The sequence below is a fragment of the Vulpes vulpes genome, chromosome 1 (assembly GCF_048418805.1).
Source record: "Vulpes vulpes isolate BD-2025 chromosome 1, VulVul3, whole genome shotgun sequence".
NCBI lineage: Eukaryota > Metazoa > Chordata > Mammalia > Carnivora > Canidae > Vulpes > Vulpes vulpes.
In genome coordinates this window covers 122,210,230-122,226,777 of record NC_132780.1, presented here as the reverse complement: position 1 = coordinate 122,226,777, position 16,548 = coordinate 122,210,230, and the positions used below count along the sequence as shown (strand labels likewise).

The window sequence follows — 16,548 nt, the reverse complement described above, 5'->3', positions numbered from 1 at the left end:
ATCTATAATATCCAGTTTGTATCCTCAATTATCTCTTTTCTTTTGGTTATGAGTTGTTTGTGAATAAATGAAATTTCCATATAAATGAAGTGTTATCACATTTAGAAATTTTTCCAAATGCTGAGGCCTTTGTTTTCAATATAAAGTTTACATTTGTAGTTTTGTTCCTTTTGTAATGTAATAGTTTAGCTAATGAATAATACTTTTTCCCTTTAGGTTACACCTATGTTTGAGGATTGGGCTACTATTGATTGGTATCGATTTTTCTGTTTATGGGAGAAACTGCCAACTTCTATGAAACGAGTGGCAGAGCTAGTGGGAGTTGAAGAAGGGTTCTTGGCTCGCTGTGTGAAAGGAAAAGTAGTGGCGAGAACTGAGAGACAGCATCGCCAGATGGCCATCCATAAGAGGTAAATATCAAGGAGCCTGGACTATATGGTATTTAACACATTTTGAATATATAGTAGTTCAGTTTATTATAGTCATTTTTGTTATCATTAAAATCAAAGTTTTCGGCCTTGGTGGCTCAGTTGATTAAGCATTTGTTTTTGGCTCAGGTCATGATCCCAGAGCCCTGGAATTGAGTCCCGTATATTGGGCTGCCCGCTCAAAAGGAGTCTGCTTCTCCCTTTCCCTGTGCCTCTCTCCCAAGCTTGTACTCAAATAAATAAGATTTTATTTAAAAAATAAATAAATAAAATCAAAGTTTTGACTGAGTATGGTAACTTGTCACTTTCTTGTATTTACTGAATTTATCAATATTTCCATTTCTCCCTTGCTACTTGTTTAGAAGCCATTATAAAGTAGAACATTTATTTCCTTTACTGAAAGATGTGAATTCTAGCTGCCAACTTAGTGTAGCTTCATTTGAGGGTATGCTTTGTATCATTATTAAAATGATTGATTATGACCAGGGAAGAACCAATTAAAAGGTTTAGATGGGGAAATTGAATCATTTTTCTTCTTTAAAATATAATAAAATTATTTTTCTTAATGCTAATCTCTAGTAAATTATTTACAACATAAGTGTAACTTTGTAAGTATTTATATACTTGGATTATTTGTGATGCTAGCAAGTCAAAATTGATTTTTATTTTCAAATTCTTTGTTTTGATATATGAATAGGTGATCATATAACTGTGTATCAAATGTTCTTTTAAATTTTTGTGCCATTCTATTTCTTGAACCAAGTCTTATTTCTTGAGATTAGTTAGCAGTATTGAAATATGGAGATCTTTTTGTTATATAAATATTAGTTTCTTGCTATGCTGTGGTACTAATGTATGTCAGAATTTATTTGATAAACATTGAGCGCAGTCTTTGTCCACTAATCTTATATCCTATTAGGAATCTTCTCAAGAGTGTATAAATCCTCTCTTACCATTTTTCTTCTTTCTTGTTTTTCAGAATATGTTATATCTTTATTGTAGATATCTCTTACTATACTTATGGTGATTTACTTTCCAGGTTTTTTACCAGTCTTGTGCTATTAGATTTAATCAGTGAAGTTCCCTTAAAGGAGATTAATCAGAAATATGGATGCAGTCGTGGACAGATTCAGTCTTTACAACAGTCAGCTGCTGTTTATGCCGGTCAGTTAAACAAGGGTTTCCACATTTATTTGAAACTCTGGTTTGAGGTTAAAATAAGATTACATTTTTTTCAAATTCCATTTTATTTTAGGCTTCCTTAAAAGTGAGAGAATCTTGGGAAGCCATCATTGTGTGTAGTCTTTGTTATTATCAGAACACCTAAAGCTATAGCTTCTCTGATTTCAGTTACTCTGCTCCAGAGGATTGGCAGCTACCTGAGTGTCTGGACCTTAGTCCTCCTCTATGGCTTAGCAGCTGCTGATCATCCTCCTTTCTGGTTTTTTTTTCCCCCTCGTTTTCCCTCTTAGAAGAAGAAATAGACACAAAGTTGTCAACAGTTTCCCTTTTTTCATCAAATTACTGATTAATATTTGTTATTGAGTAGGAGGATGGCAAAAGGGGCACTATTTCTATTGGGTTCTTCAAAATTATCTTCTCTAGGGAAGCACTGGTTGCTTAATAAAATTAAACTCCTATCTCTAAGCTAGGAAAACAGAGAAGTTCTGGGTCTGATTTTACCAAGAAATCCTTATAAACCTTTAGGAAGGAAACCCTGGGCTGCTGGATGGAGAGTGTATATATTTATATTTGTAAGAGATTTCACTGTGAAGGTATATGCATATGTGAGCATATTGAGTGACAGGTGGGAGGAGAGGGTTGTAAGAAGGGACAGACTCTTCAACTCATTGGCATGAGAGATCTCAAATTGCCTGTATGGTTAATATAATGAGAAGTGATTTTTCTTAATACCTTGGCATTGGCTCTTCTGACTTATTTCATGAGGGAAGAACTATTGAGCTGGGCAACCTTTTCTTAAAGAAAATGTCAATGAGAGCTTCACTTTTTGTATTTCTCTCAGCACTTGAATATGTGAGTTAGCTCTCTTATTTTTCTGTAGTTGAAGAGTCCCTCATCTGTTTCTTTTGAGTTCTCTCTTCCTTAAAAAAAAAAAAAAAGGAAGGAAGGAAGAGAGAATGAGAGAGAGGAATGAAGGAGAGTGAGGGCTTTTTGTATGTTTTGTGCTAACATACTCTGCCTCAGTTTTTTCAAATATCAAGTTCATGATTAAGAATAAATGAGATGATGTTTAATATATTTATCCCATTTACTGACCAATTAGCTAGGCCCTTAACATGTGTCTGCTATTCTGTTAACTTACACTTTGTGCCTCTTAAACTTTACAATTCTTCAGGTAAAATAAACAAAAGGAATTATCTATAAAGAATTTTTAATTCAGTAAATATTCTATGATTATTCTAGGGATGATTACCGTATTTTCCAACCGTCTGGGCTGGCACAACATGGAACTACTACTTTCTCAATTTCAGAAGCGTCTTACATTTGGCATCCAGAGGGAGCTGTGTGACCTGGTCCGGGTGTCCTTACTTAATGCACAGCGAGCCAGGTTCCTCTATGCTTCTGGCTTTCTTACTGTGGCAGATCTTGCCAGAGCAAATATTGCAGAGGTGGAGGCTGTTCTGAAAAATGCTGTGCCCTTTAAAAGGTAAGAAAGTCCTCCTGACTAGTAGATATTAAATGAAAAATCATGTCCATTTGTAAATAATAGAAAATGTACTAAAATATTTTTTCGTAGATAATATCATGACATACATGGTGTCAGTAGAAGAAAATGAGGCTGCTTTCCGCCCCCTCAAATTATTGTCATTTTGTGTGTGTGCATGTATGTATGTATAGATATTTTAAAAATTGAACTATAGATGATACACAATGATATATTAGTATGGTAATTTGAAGAGTCCATATGTTATGCTCCACTCACCACTACTGTAGCTACTATCTTTAAAATGCTATTAAATACCATTGACTGTATTCCCTGTGCTCTACATTTTATCCTCATGACTTAATCATTCAATAACTGAAAGCTTCTGTCTCTCACTTCTCTACCCTGTCCTCCAACCCTTCCCCTCTGACAACCATCAATGTGTTCTCTGTATTTAAGGGTCTATTTCTGCTTTTTATTTGTTTTATTTTTTAGATTCCACATTTAAGTGAAATCGTATGGTATTTGTCCTCATTCTGACTTATTTTACTTCGCATAATACCCTCTCGGTCTCTCCATGTCAAAAATGGCAGGGTATCATATTTTCTTATGGCTGAGTAATATTCCATGATTGATAGATAGATAGATAGATAGATAGATAGATAGATAGATAGATAGATCTATACATATTTATCCTCTGTCTTATATATATATGTGATATATATATATACATATATATATATATATCACATCTATATCCCTTCATCTATCCATAGACACTTGAGTTGCTCCCATATCTTGGCTGATGTACATAATGCTGCAATAAACATAGAGGTGTATATATTTTTCCAAATTAGTGTTTTTGTTTTCTTTAGGTCAATACCCAGTAGCAGAATTACTGGATTGTATGGTATTTTTATTTTAATTTTTTAAAAAACACCCATGCTGGGGATCCCTGGGTGGCGCAGCGGTTTGGCGCCTGCCTTTGGCCCAGGGCGCGATCCTGGAGACCCGGGATCGAATCCCACGTCGGGCTCCCGGTGCATGGAGCCTGCTTCTCCCTCTGCCTGTGTCTCTGCCTCTCTCTATCTCTCTGTGACTATCATAAATAAATAAAAAATTAAAAAAAACAAACAAACAAACAAAAAAAACACCCATGCTGTTTTCCACAGTGGCTGGTCCCAAATTACATTCCCACCACCAGTGCACAAGGGTTCCTTTTTCTCCATATTCTCACCAACACTTGTTATTTCTTGTCTTTTTTGATTCTAGGTGTTCTGACAGGTGTAAGGTGATATCTCATCGTGGTTTTTATTTGATTTCCTTGATGATTGATGATGTTGAGTAACTTTTCATGGTCTGTTTGCCATCTCTATGTCTTTTTTAGAAAAATAATCTATTTAGGTACTCTGTCCATTTTTAATCGGATTATTTGGGTTTTTTGGGTGTTGAGTCATATGAATTCTTTATGTATTTTCACTGTTAGCCTGTTATTGGATATATAATTCGTGAATATCTTCCTCCATTCAAAATAGGTTACCTTTTTGTTTTGAGTGTTTCATCCACTGTGTAAAAGCTGGTTATTTTGATGTAGTCCCAAAAGTTTATTTTTTCTTTCATTTCTCTTGTGAGAGGAGACATATCTGGAAAACCAAGGCCAGTATCAAAGAAATTATTGCCTAAATTTTCTTCTAGGAGTTTTATGGTTTTGGGTCTCGCACTTAGGTCTTTAATCCATTTTGAGTTTATTTTTGTATGGTGTAAGAAGTGATTCATTTTCATAGTTTTGCACATAGATGTCCAGTTTCCCTCACATCATTTATTGAAGAGGCTGTCTTTTTCCCATTGCATATTCTTGTCTCCTTTGTCATAGAGTAATTGACCATATTAGCATGGGTTTATTTCTGGGCTCTGTATTTTGTTTCATTGATCTATATTTCTGTTTTTGTGCCAGTATCATACTATTTTGATTACTACAGCTTTGTAGTTTATCTTGAAATCCAGGATTGTGGTACCTCCAGCTTTGTTTTTCTTTCTCAAGATTGCTTTGGCTATTTCGGGTGTTTTGTGGTTCTATTCAAGTTTTAGTAGTATTTGTTATAGTTTTGTGAAAACTGCTATTGATATTTTGATAGAGATTGCATTGAATCTGTAGATTGCTTGGGTAGTATGGACATTTTAATCAATATTAATTGTTCTAATCCATGAGCATGGTAATATCTTTCCATTTGTTTTTGCCATCTTCAATTTCTTTTATCAGTGTTTTATAGTTTTCAGAGTACAAGTTTTTTTGGTACAATTATAAATGGTATTGTTTTCTTAATTTCTGTTTCTATTATGTTGTTATTAGTATAGAAACACAACATATTTCTGTATTTTGTAATCTGCAACTTTACTGCATTTATTTATTCGAATAGCTTTTTGGTGGATCTTTAGGGCTTTTTATGTATAGTATCATATCATCTACAAATAATACTAGTTTACTTCTTTCTTAACAGTTTAGATATCTTTATTTCTTTTTTGGTCTGATTGCTGTGGCTAGGCTTCCTGTACTATGTTGAATAAAAGTTGGGAGAGTAGACATTTTTGTCTTGTTCCTCATGTTAGGGGAAAAGCTCTGTTTTTTACTATTGAGTATGATGTTAGCTGTGGATTTTTCACATATGGCCTTTATTATGTTGAGATATATTCTCTCTAAACTCACTTTATTGAGAGTTTTTATCATGTATATTGAATTTTGTCAAATGCTTCTTCTGTTTCTGTTGAGATGATCATATAATATTTGTCCTTTGTTTTGTTATTTGGTGTATTGTGTTGATTGATTTGTGAATATTGAATTAATCTTGCATCCCTATAGTAAATCCCATTCAGTCATGGTGGATGATTCTTTTAATGTATTGTTGAATGTTGTTTGCTGATACTTTGTTGAGGGTTTTTACATATATTTATCAGGAGCATTGGCTTGTAATTCTCTTTTTTTTTTGTAGTACCTTTGGTTTTGGTATCAGGGTAATGCTGGCTTTGTAGACTGTATTTCAAAGTTTTCCTTTCTCTTCTATTTTTTGGAATAGTTTGAGAATAGGTATGAACTTTTTTAAACGTTTGGTAGAACTCCTCTGTGAAGCCATTTGGTTGGGACTTTTGTTTGTTGGGAGTTTCTTTGATTACCAATTCAATTTCATTACTAGTAATTTGTATCTTCAGCTGCTCTGTTTCTTTCTGATTGAGTTTGGGAAGATTGTATGTTTCTCGGAATTATCTATTTCATCTAAGTTGCCCAATTTGTTAATATATAATTTTATGTCTAATTCTTTGTATTTGTTTGGTGTTACTCATTTCTCTTTCATTTCTGATTTTGTGTCTTCTCTTTTTTTCTTGATGAGTTTGTCTAAAGTTTTATCAATTTTATTTTTTTCAAACAACCAGCTCTTGGTTTCCTTGATCTTTTCTATTGTTTTTAAAATCTATTTCATTTATTTCCACTCTGATGTTAATTTCCTTCTTTCTACAAACCTTGGCCTTTGTTCTCCTTTTTCTATGTCCTTTGGGTGTAACGTTAGATTGTTTATTTGAGATTTTTATTGTTTCTTGAGGTTGGCCTGTATCACTATGAATTTCTCTCTCAGAATTGTTTTCATTGAATTCCAAAGATTTTTGGTTTGTTATCTCTTCATTTTCATTTGTCTTCATGTATCTTTTGATTTCCTCTGATTTCTTCACTGGCCCATTGGATGTTTAGTAGCATGTTGTTTAGCCTCCACGTGTTTTTGTTTTGTTTCAGTTTTTTTCTTGCGATTGATAAACTGTTGTGATTAGAAGAGATGCTTGATATGATTTTAATCTTACATTTACTGGGATTTGTTTTACAGTCTAATGTGTGATCTATCCTGAGGAATGTTCCATGGGCACTTGAACTGAATGTGTATTCTGTTTGTGGATGGAATGTTCTGCATGTATCCGTTAAGTACATCGGGTCTAATTTGTCATTCAAAGCCACTGTTTCCTTTTTTTTTTTTTTTTTTTTTTCTGTCAGGATGATCTATCCATTGATGTAAGTAGAGTGTTATACCCATCTACTATTATTGTATTACTATTAATTTGTCTGTTAATATTTGCTTTGTATAATTCGGATGTTCTAATATTGGGTGCATAGATATTTACAAATGTTACATCCTCTTATTGGATTAATCATGTTATCATCATATAATGCCCTTCTTTGTTTCTTATTATAGTCTTTGTTTAAAGTATTTTGTTTGATGTAAGTATTACTACCCTGGCTTTTTCTTTTTTTTTCTTCACTTTTATTTGCATGGAATATCCTTTTCCATCCTTTCACTTTTAGTTTCTGTTTTTAGGTCTGAAGTGAGCCTTTTGTAGGCAACATACAAATGGGACTTGTTTTGTTTTAAGTAGGCTTCATACCCAGCATGGAGTCCAGTTTAGGACTTGAACTCAGGACCCTGAGATCAAGACCTGAGCTGAGATCAAGAGTCGGGTGCCTAACTGACTGAGCCACCTAAGTGCCCCTGGGTCTTGTTTTGTTTTTGTTTTAAAGATTTTATTTATTTGAGAGAGAGAGAGAGAACCTGAATGGTTGGAGGGGGAAGGGCAGAGGGCGAGGGACAAGCCGACTCCTCATCAAGCAGGGAGCCTGACATGGGGCTTAATCCCAGGACCTCAGAATCATTACCTGAGCTGAAGGCAGATGCTTAACTGAGTCACCCAGGCTTCCCCTGGATCTTACTTCTTTAAATCTGTACTACCACTCTATGTCTTTTGATGAGAGCATTAGACCTACTTGTACATTTCAAGTAATTATTGATAGATATGTACTTCTTGGCCTTTTGTTAATTGTTTTCTATTTGTTGTTGTAGTTCTTTGTTTCTTCTTTTGTTCTCTTTCCTTTGATGACTTTCTGTCGTATTAAGTTGATTGTCTTTATTTTTTGTGTACCTATTACAGATTTTGGGTTTTTATAATGAGTTTTATATATAATATTTTAAATATATAGCAGTCTGTATTAAGTCAATGGACACTTAAGTTTGAACACATTCTAAAAGAAATTTTCACTCCTTTCCCTCCACATTTTATGTATGTTATATTTTATATCTTTTTATTCATAATTTCTTACTTCTGTTTGTGGCCTTTTCTTTTTCACTTAAAGAGGTCCTTTTAACATGTCAGTAAGACTAACTTAGGAATGATGAACTCTTTTTAACTTTTATTTTTCTGGGAAACTATCTCTCCTTTGGTTGTGAATGGCGACCTTGCCACAGAGAATGTTCTTGGTTGTAGTTTTTTTTTCCCTTTCAGCTCTTTGAATGTATCATACCATTTTATTCTGGCCTGCAACATTTCTGCTGAAAAATCTGCTGATAGCCTTAAGTGGTTTCCTTGGTATGTAACCTTTTGCTGCTCCTTGCTCTTTTTAAATTTTTTTATCTTTAACCTTTGATGTTTTAATTATATATGTCATGATGTGGAACTCCTTGGGTTCATCTTGTTTGGAATTCTGTATCCTTCCTGAACCTAGATATCTGTTTTCTTCCCCCAGGTTAAGGAAGTTTTTAGCTATGATTTCTTCAAATAAATTTTCTTCCCTTTTCTTTCTCTCTTCTTTTCCAGGACCCCCATAAGGCGAATGTTTGTTCACTTGATGTCATCCTAGAGATTATTTATCTATCCTCAATAAAATTTTTTTTTCAATTTGCTGTTCAGCTTAGGTGCTTTCCGTTGCCTTGTCTTCTAGATTGCTGATCATCTCTTCTCATCCCCTAATCTGTTGTTGATTCCCTCTAGTCTATTTTTCTTATCTCTTACTGTATCTGTAACTTTAATTGGTTCTTTCTTCAATTTTACATCTCTTTGTTGAAGTTTTCATGAGTTCTTCCACGCTTGTTTGCAGTCCAGTGAGCATCTTTAAGATTATTACTTTAAACTCTTTGTCAAGCATATTGCTTTTCTCTGTCTCATTTAGTTCTTTTTCTAAGATTTTGTCTTTTTCTTGTGTTTGGAGCATATTCCTGTCTTTCATTTTGCTTGATTTTCTGAGTTTGTTCCTTTGAATTGAGTAGAACAGCTACTTCTAAACTTGAGGGAAGGAAAGGTATTATGTATGGTCATCTCCTGTGTAGTCTGTGTGTGCCTGATAACTTTGGCTGGCTGGCTGGAACTGTGGCTGCCATGGGCATGGAGTCCCAGGCACTCCTTGTTGGGGCTGCCCTGGTAGCATGACTGGAGTTGAAGTGGGCTTGGGCCAGGTGGTCCCAAGGTTCTCTCTGGAAAGGAAGGTATGCCAGGACAGCTCCAGCTGAAGTTGTTGCAGTCTATGGTGGTCTTTGGGCTCTCCATGCAGAAAGCACCCTGCAGGATAGCTGAAGCTGAAGTGAGCATGAGCCAAGACTTTGCAGGGGCTCTCCACCCGCAGGGTTCTCTGAGGAGACAGCTAAAGCTGAAGTGGTTGCAAGCTGGGTGTCCTGGGAACCTCTATACAAGGAGTCCCCAGACAGGGTGGCTGAAACTAAGGTGACTCTGGGTCAGGAGTTCTTGGAGTACTCTGTGCTGAGGGAATATTAGCAAACTATCTGGAGCCAAAGTAGTATGGGCCTGGGTCTGGGATGCTTGGCTCCTGTGCCACTTTGCTGCAACAGCTATAGCTATAGCAAGTATAACCAGGGATGTCCAGGTGGGCCCCACACTGGTGCTATCTGGGTAGAATGGCTGGGCTAGCCCACTGGTGTGGGCTCATTAAGGTGGTAGACAGCTAGTGCTGGACTCTGCTTCTGTCTGTGCTATCAAGGTGGAGGGGGGAGCATAAACTGTGGCACTTGGAACCCCTCTCACCACAAAAGGGTTCCAGCAGCTCCCCCAACATTTGGCAAAGTTGTGGTCTAGATTCTCTATGTTTTAGTTGCTGTTTGTACTTACGTATTTTACTAAGGCTACTATTGCTGTGATTATGCCTCTTCTGAATGCCCAGAGCTTTATTGATGAAAATTACTAATTTCAGTATTAGGACAAATCAACATCACATGCCTCCTCATGGGACACAGTAAGAAAGGTACAGCATTACTCCTCGAGTATTCATATTAAAAATGTCTGACATAAATTTAATTATAAGGAAACATCAGACAAACTTAACTTGGGAGATATTGTACAAAACAGTTGGCTAGTACTCTTCAAAAATATCAAAGTCATGAAAAACAAATACTGAGGATCTGTTTCTAATTAAAGGAAGATAAAGAGACATGACAAGTAGATGCACCACCTTATTCTAGATTGGATTAGAAAAAGGACATAAGTGTAACAAGTGGTGAAATTTGAATAAGGTGTGTAGCTTAGATATAGCACTTAATGGGATGAGCACTGGGTGTTATACTATATGTTGGCAAATTGAATTTAAATTAAAAAATGTGTTAAAAAAGGGTATAGCATTGTATTAATGTTAATTTCTGAACCGGAAACTGATATCTGGTACCTGGCTACTGTTTCCTTTTAGTACTTGGTACTTAATTAAGAGCCAGAAAACCTAGTTAGCATTTTGATTGTCTCAGTTTGCCATTGACAGCAATTCACAATGAATTACCTATGCATATGTGTTTTAATATTGTTGGTAATGCTTCTTCAGAGTAAAGTCCTGGACATGGGATTTCAAAAGTTAAGTGCTTATATCACTTTATTAGATTCCAAATTGCTCTGCAGGTTACCTTCTCACTAACCTATTACCCCACAGCCTTGCCAGCACAATCTGTTGTTAGAGGTTTTCATTTTACCAGTCTGATGGATGAGAAATTGTATCTCAATTTGGTTTGTGCAATTCTCCAATTGTTGAGTGATGGTAGATATCTTTTCATGTGTTTCAGGATTTTTTTTTTTTATCTTTGTGAATTGTCTGGTTATGTCTTTTCCTTATGTTTCTGTGGGCATGGTCTTTTCCCTCTCCTTTTAAAGAATCTTTTCTTTTCAAAATTGGTTAGAGTACTCAGCTGTTTATTTTATATGTATATTGTAAATATTTTCTCAAAATTTATAAATTGTCTTTTGACTTTTATTGCATTGTTTTTGCCACGCAGAATTTAATTTTACTATTTCTTTTATTAATCTTTTTGTTTTTTGTTTTTTGCTTTTGAATTATCATAGTTAGAAAACTTTTCTCTGTACTGAGATTAAAAAGGAACTCATTCATGTTTTGTTCCAGTATTTGTAGATTTGCATTTGGATTCCTGATGCATTTAGAATTTAATTTTGTGAATGCTGTGAAGTCTGCATCTAATTTTATCTTTTATCCAATGTCTCCCACTTATAAAAATGTCTATCTTTGGCTTAGTGATCTGAGATGCCATTTTTATCATATACTAAATATCCATGAATAATTAGGTCTATTTTCTAGACTTTCTATTCTATTTATTATTCTTTTGTCAATTCACAAGCAAGTATCCTACTTTTAATTATAAAGACTTTACATATGTTTTAATCTCTAGTAGGGCACTTTCTTGCCCAGTTTTTCAGTATTTTTCTGGCTATTCTTGTGTATTTGCCCTTACGAAAGTTAAAGTACTTCTTGATATTTTAATGGGATTGGATTGAACTTTTTTTTTTTTAAAGATTTATTTATTCATGAGTGGCACAGAGAGAGAAGCACAGACACAGGCAGAGGGAGAAGCAGGCTCCTTGCAGGGCGCCTGACATGGGACTCGATTCTGGGTTTCCAGGATCATGCCCTGCTGAAGGCGGTGCTAAACCAGCTGAGCCACCTAGGCTGTCCTGGGTTGAACTTTAACTTAGAATCGACATCTTTATATTGTTTTGTCAACCTATCGAAGGATAGGTAACACCTTGAATTTGATCTAGTCTTTATGATTTTCAAGAGTTTTCAAAAGATTTCCTCATACAGGTTTTCAGAAGTTTTAAGTTTTACTCACACAGGTTTTATACATTTCTAGTAAAACTTATTCCTACTTAATCTTTATTGTTATTTTAATTGGTGGCTTTCTTTTACTATGTAGTTATTATTTAAGTATGTGAAGGCTGTTTTTGTATATTTTTTATCCTATTTTTGAAATTCTTTTGTTGTTTGAATTACTTTTATCATTGATTCTCTAGAATCTTCCAGGGATATTGTCATATCATCCACAAATAGCTATTTTATTTCTTCCTTAAGAATTCATATGCTTTTAATTGATGTCTCTTATTTAATTATATTAACTGATATCTCTAATATGTCATAGTATTTTTTTTTAAATTAATTTTAAATTAATTTTTATTGGTGTTCAATTTACCAACATACAGAAAAACACCCAGTGCTCCAACATACATTCATATGCTTTTAATTGATTTCTCTTATTTAATTATATTAACTGATATCTCTAATATGTCATAGTATTTTTTTTAAAATTAATTTTTATTGGTGTTCAATTTACCAACATACAGAAAAACATCCCGTCAAGTGTCCACCTCAGTGCCCGTCACCCATTCCCCTCCAACACCCGCCCTCCTCCCCTTCCACCACCCCTAGTTCGTTTCCCCGAGTTGGGAGTCTTTATGTTCCGTCTCCCTTCCTGATATTTCCCAACATTTCTTTTCCCTTCCTTTATATTCCCTTTCACTATTATTCATATTCCCCAAATGAATGAGAACATACACTGTTTGTCCTTCTCCGATTGACTTATTTCACTCAGCATAATACCCTCCAGTTCCATCCACGTTGAAGCAAATGGTGGGTATTTGTCGTTTCTAATTGCTGAGTAATATTCCATTGTATACATAAACCACATCTTCTTTATCCATTCATCTTTCGATGGACACCGAGGCTCCTTCCACAGTTTGGCTATTGTGGCCATTGCTGATAGAAACATCGGGGTGCAGGTGTCCCGACGTTTCATTGCATCTGAATCTTTGGGGTAAATCCCCAACAGTGCAATTGCTGGGTCGTAGGGCAGGTCTATTTTTAACTCTTTGAGGAACCTCCACACAGTTTTCCAGAGTGGCTGCACCAGTTCACATTCCCACCAACAGTGTAAGAGGGTTCCCTTTTCTCCGCATCCTCTCCAACATTTGTTGTTTCCTGCCTTGTTAATTTTCCCCATTCTCACTGGTGTGAGGTGGTATCTCATTGTGGTTTTGATTTGTATTTCCCTGATGGCAAGTGATGCAGAGCATTTTCTCATGTGCTTGTTGGCCATGTCCATGTCTTCCTCTGTGAGATTTCTCTTCATGTCTTTTGCCCATTTCATGATTGGATTGTTTGTTTCTTTGGTGTTGAGTTTAATAAGTTCTTTATAGATTTTGGAAACTAGCCCTTTATCTGATATGTCATTTGCAAATATCTTCTCCCATTCTGTAGGTTGTCTTTTAGTTTTGTTGACTGTATCCTTTGCTGTGCAAAAGCTTCTTATCTTGATGAAGTCCCAATAGTTGATTTTTGCTTTTGTTTCTTTTGCCTTTGTGGATGTATCTTGCAAGAAGTTACTGTGGCTGAGTTCAAAAAGGGTGTTGCCTGTGTTCTCCTCTAGGATTTTGATGGAATCTTGTCTCACATTTAGATCTCTCATCCATTTTGAGTTTATCTTTGTGTATGGTGAAAGAGAGTGGTCCAGTTTCATTCTTCTGCATGTGGATGTCCAATTTTCCCAGCACCATTTATTGAAGAGACTGTCTTTCTTCCAATGGATAGTCTTTCCTCCTTTATCGAATATTAGATGACCGTACATTTCAGAGTCCACTTCTGGGTTCTCTATTCTGTTCCATTGATCTATGTGTCTGTTTTTGTGCCAGTACCACACTGTCTTGATGACCACAGCTTTGTAGTACAACCTGAAATCTGGCATTGTGATGCCCCCAGCTATGGCTTTCTTTTTTAAAATTCCCCTGGCTATTCGGGGTCTTTTCTGATTCCACACAAATCTTAAAATAATTTGTTCTAACTCTCTGAAGAAAGTCCATGGTATTTTGATAGGGATTGCATTAAACGTATAAATTGCCCTGGGTAACATTGACATTTTTACAATATTAATTCTGCCAGTCCATGAGCATGGAATATTTTTCCATCTCTTTGTGTCTTCCTCAATTTCTTTCAGAAGTGTTCTATAGTTTTTAGGGTATAGATCTTTTACCTCTTTGGTTAGGTTTATTCCTAGGTATCTTATGCTTTTGGGTGCAATTGTAAATGGGATTGACTCCTTAATTTCTCTTTCTTCAGTCTCATTGTTAGTGTATAGAAATGCCATTGATTTCTGGGCATTGATTTTGTATCCTGCCACGCTCCCAAATTGCTGTATGAGTTCTAGCAATCTTGGGGTGGAGGCTTTTGGGTTTTCTATGTAGAGTATCATGTCATCGGCAAAGAGGGAGAGTTTGACTTCTTCTTTGCCAATTTGAATGCCTTTAATGTCTTTTTGTTGTCTGATTGCTGAGGCGAGGACTTCCAGAACTATGTTGAACAGCAGTGGTGAGAGTGGACATCCCTGTCTGGTTCCTGATCTTAGGGGAAAGGCTCCCAGTGCTTCCCCATTGAGAATGATATTTGCTGTGGGCTTTTCGTAGATGGCTTTTAAGATGTCGAGGAAAGTTCCCTCTATCCCAACACTCTGAAGGGTTTTGATCAGGAATGGATGCTGTATTTTGTCAAATGCTTTCTCTGCATCTAATGAGAGGATCATATGGTTCTTGGTTTTTCTCTTGCTGATATGATGAATCACATTGATGGTTTTATAAGTGTTGAACCAGCCTTGTGTCCCAGGGATAAATCCTACTTGGTCATGGTGAATAATTTTCTTAATGTGTTGTTGGATCCTATTGGCTAGTATCTTGTTGAGAATTTTTGCATCCATGTTCATCAGGGATATTGGTCTGTAATTCTCCTTTTTGGTGGGGTCTTTGTCTGGTTTCGGAATTAAGGTGATGCTGGCCTCATAGAACGAATTTGGAAGTACTCCATCTCTTTCTATCTTTCCAAACAGCTTTAGTAGAATAGGTATGATTTCTTCTTTAAACGTTTGATAGAATTCCCCTGGGAAGCCATCTGGCCCTGGACTCTTGTGTCTTGGGAGGTTTTTGATGACTGCTTCAATTTCCTCCCTGGTTATTGGCCTGTTCAGGTTTTCTATTTCTTCCTGCTCCAGTTTTGGTAGTTTGTGGCTTTCCAGGAATGCGTCCATTTCTTCTAGATTTCCTAATTTATTGGCGTACAGCTGTTCATAATATGTTTTTAAAATCGTTTGTATTTCCTTGTTGTTGGTAGTGATCTCTCCTTTCTCATTCATGATTTTATTAATTTGAGTCTTCTCTCTCTTCTTTTTAATAAGGTTGGCTAATGGTTTATCTATCTTATTAATTCTTTCAAAGAACCAACTCCTGGTTCTGTTGGTCTGTTCCACAGTTCTTTTGGTCTCGATATCATTGAGTTCTGCTTGAATTTTAATTAACTGTCTTCTTCTGCTGGGGGTGGGGTCTATTTGTTGCTTTTTCTCTAGTTCCTTTATGTGTAAGGTGAGCTTTTGAATTTGAGATCTTTCCAGTTTTTGAATGGATGCTTGTATTGCGATGTATTTCCCCATCAGGACTGCTTTTGCTGCATCCCAAAGATTTTGAAAGGTTGTATCTTCATTCTCATTAGTTTCCATGAATCTTTTTAATTCTTCCTTAATTTCCTGGTTGACCTTTTCATCTTTTAGCAGGATGGTCCTTAACCTCCACGTGTTTGTGGTCCTTCCATACTTCTTGTTGTGATTAAGTTCTAATTTCAAGGCATTATGGTCTGAGAATATACAGGGGACTATCCCGATCTTTTGGTATCGGTTCAGACCCGATTTGTGACCCAGTATGTGGTCTATTCTGGAGGAAGTTCCATGTGCACTTGAGAAGAATGTGTATTCAGTTGAGTTTGGATGTAAAGTTCTGTAGATATCTGTGAAATCCATCTGGTCCAGTGCATCATTTAAAGCTCTCGTTTCTTTGGAGATGTTGTGCTTAGAAGACCTATCCAGGGTAGTAAGAGCTAGATTGAAGTCACCAAGTATAAGTGTATTATTATCAAGGTATTTCTTGAGTTTGGTTATTAATTGGTTTAAAAATTTGGCAGCTCCCACATTCGGGGCATATATATTGAGGATGGTTAACTCCTCTTGTTGGATAGATCCTTTGAGTATGAGATAGTGTCCCTCTTCATCTCTCACTATAGTCTTTGGGGTAAATTTTAATTTATCTGATATAAGGATGGCAACCCCGGCTTTCTTTTGAGGACCATTTGAATGGTAAATGGTTCTCCAACCTTTTATTTTCAGGTTGTAGGTGTCCTTCTGTCTAAAATGAGTCTCTTGTAGACAGCAAATAGATGGGTCCTGCTTTTTTATCCAGCCTGAAACCCTGCGCCTTTTGATGGGGTCATTAAGCCCGTTCACATTCAGAGTTACTATTGATAGATATGAGTTTAGTGTCATCATATCTATTCAGTCCTTG

General features: G+C 35.8%; 1 protein-coding gene across 1 annotated transcript in view; it reads left to right on the top strand.

Moving 5' to 3' along the window:
• POLQ (DNA polymerase theta) overlaps nucleotides 1-16,548 on the top strand; it is a 135,074-nt gene that overhangs the window by 49,470 nt on the left and 69,056 nt on the right. Inside the window, exons 13-15 of the mRNA XM_072724571.1 lie at nucleotides 217-410; nucleotides 1,468-1,592; nucleotides 2,853-3,096. Coding sequence (XP_072580672.1) covers nucleotides 217-410; nucleotides 1,468-1,592; nucleotides 2,853-3,096 — 563 coding nt within the window. The remainder of the gene's footprint in view (nucleotides 1-216; nucleotides 411-1,467; nucleotides 1,593-2,852; nucleotides 3,097-16,548) is intronic.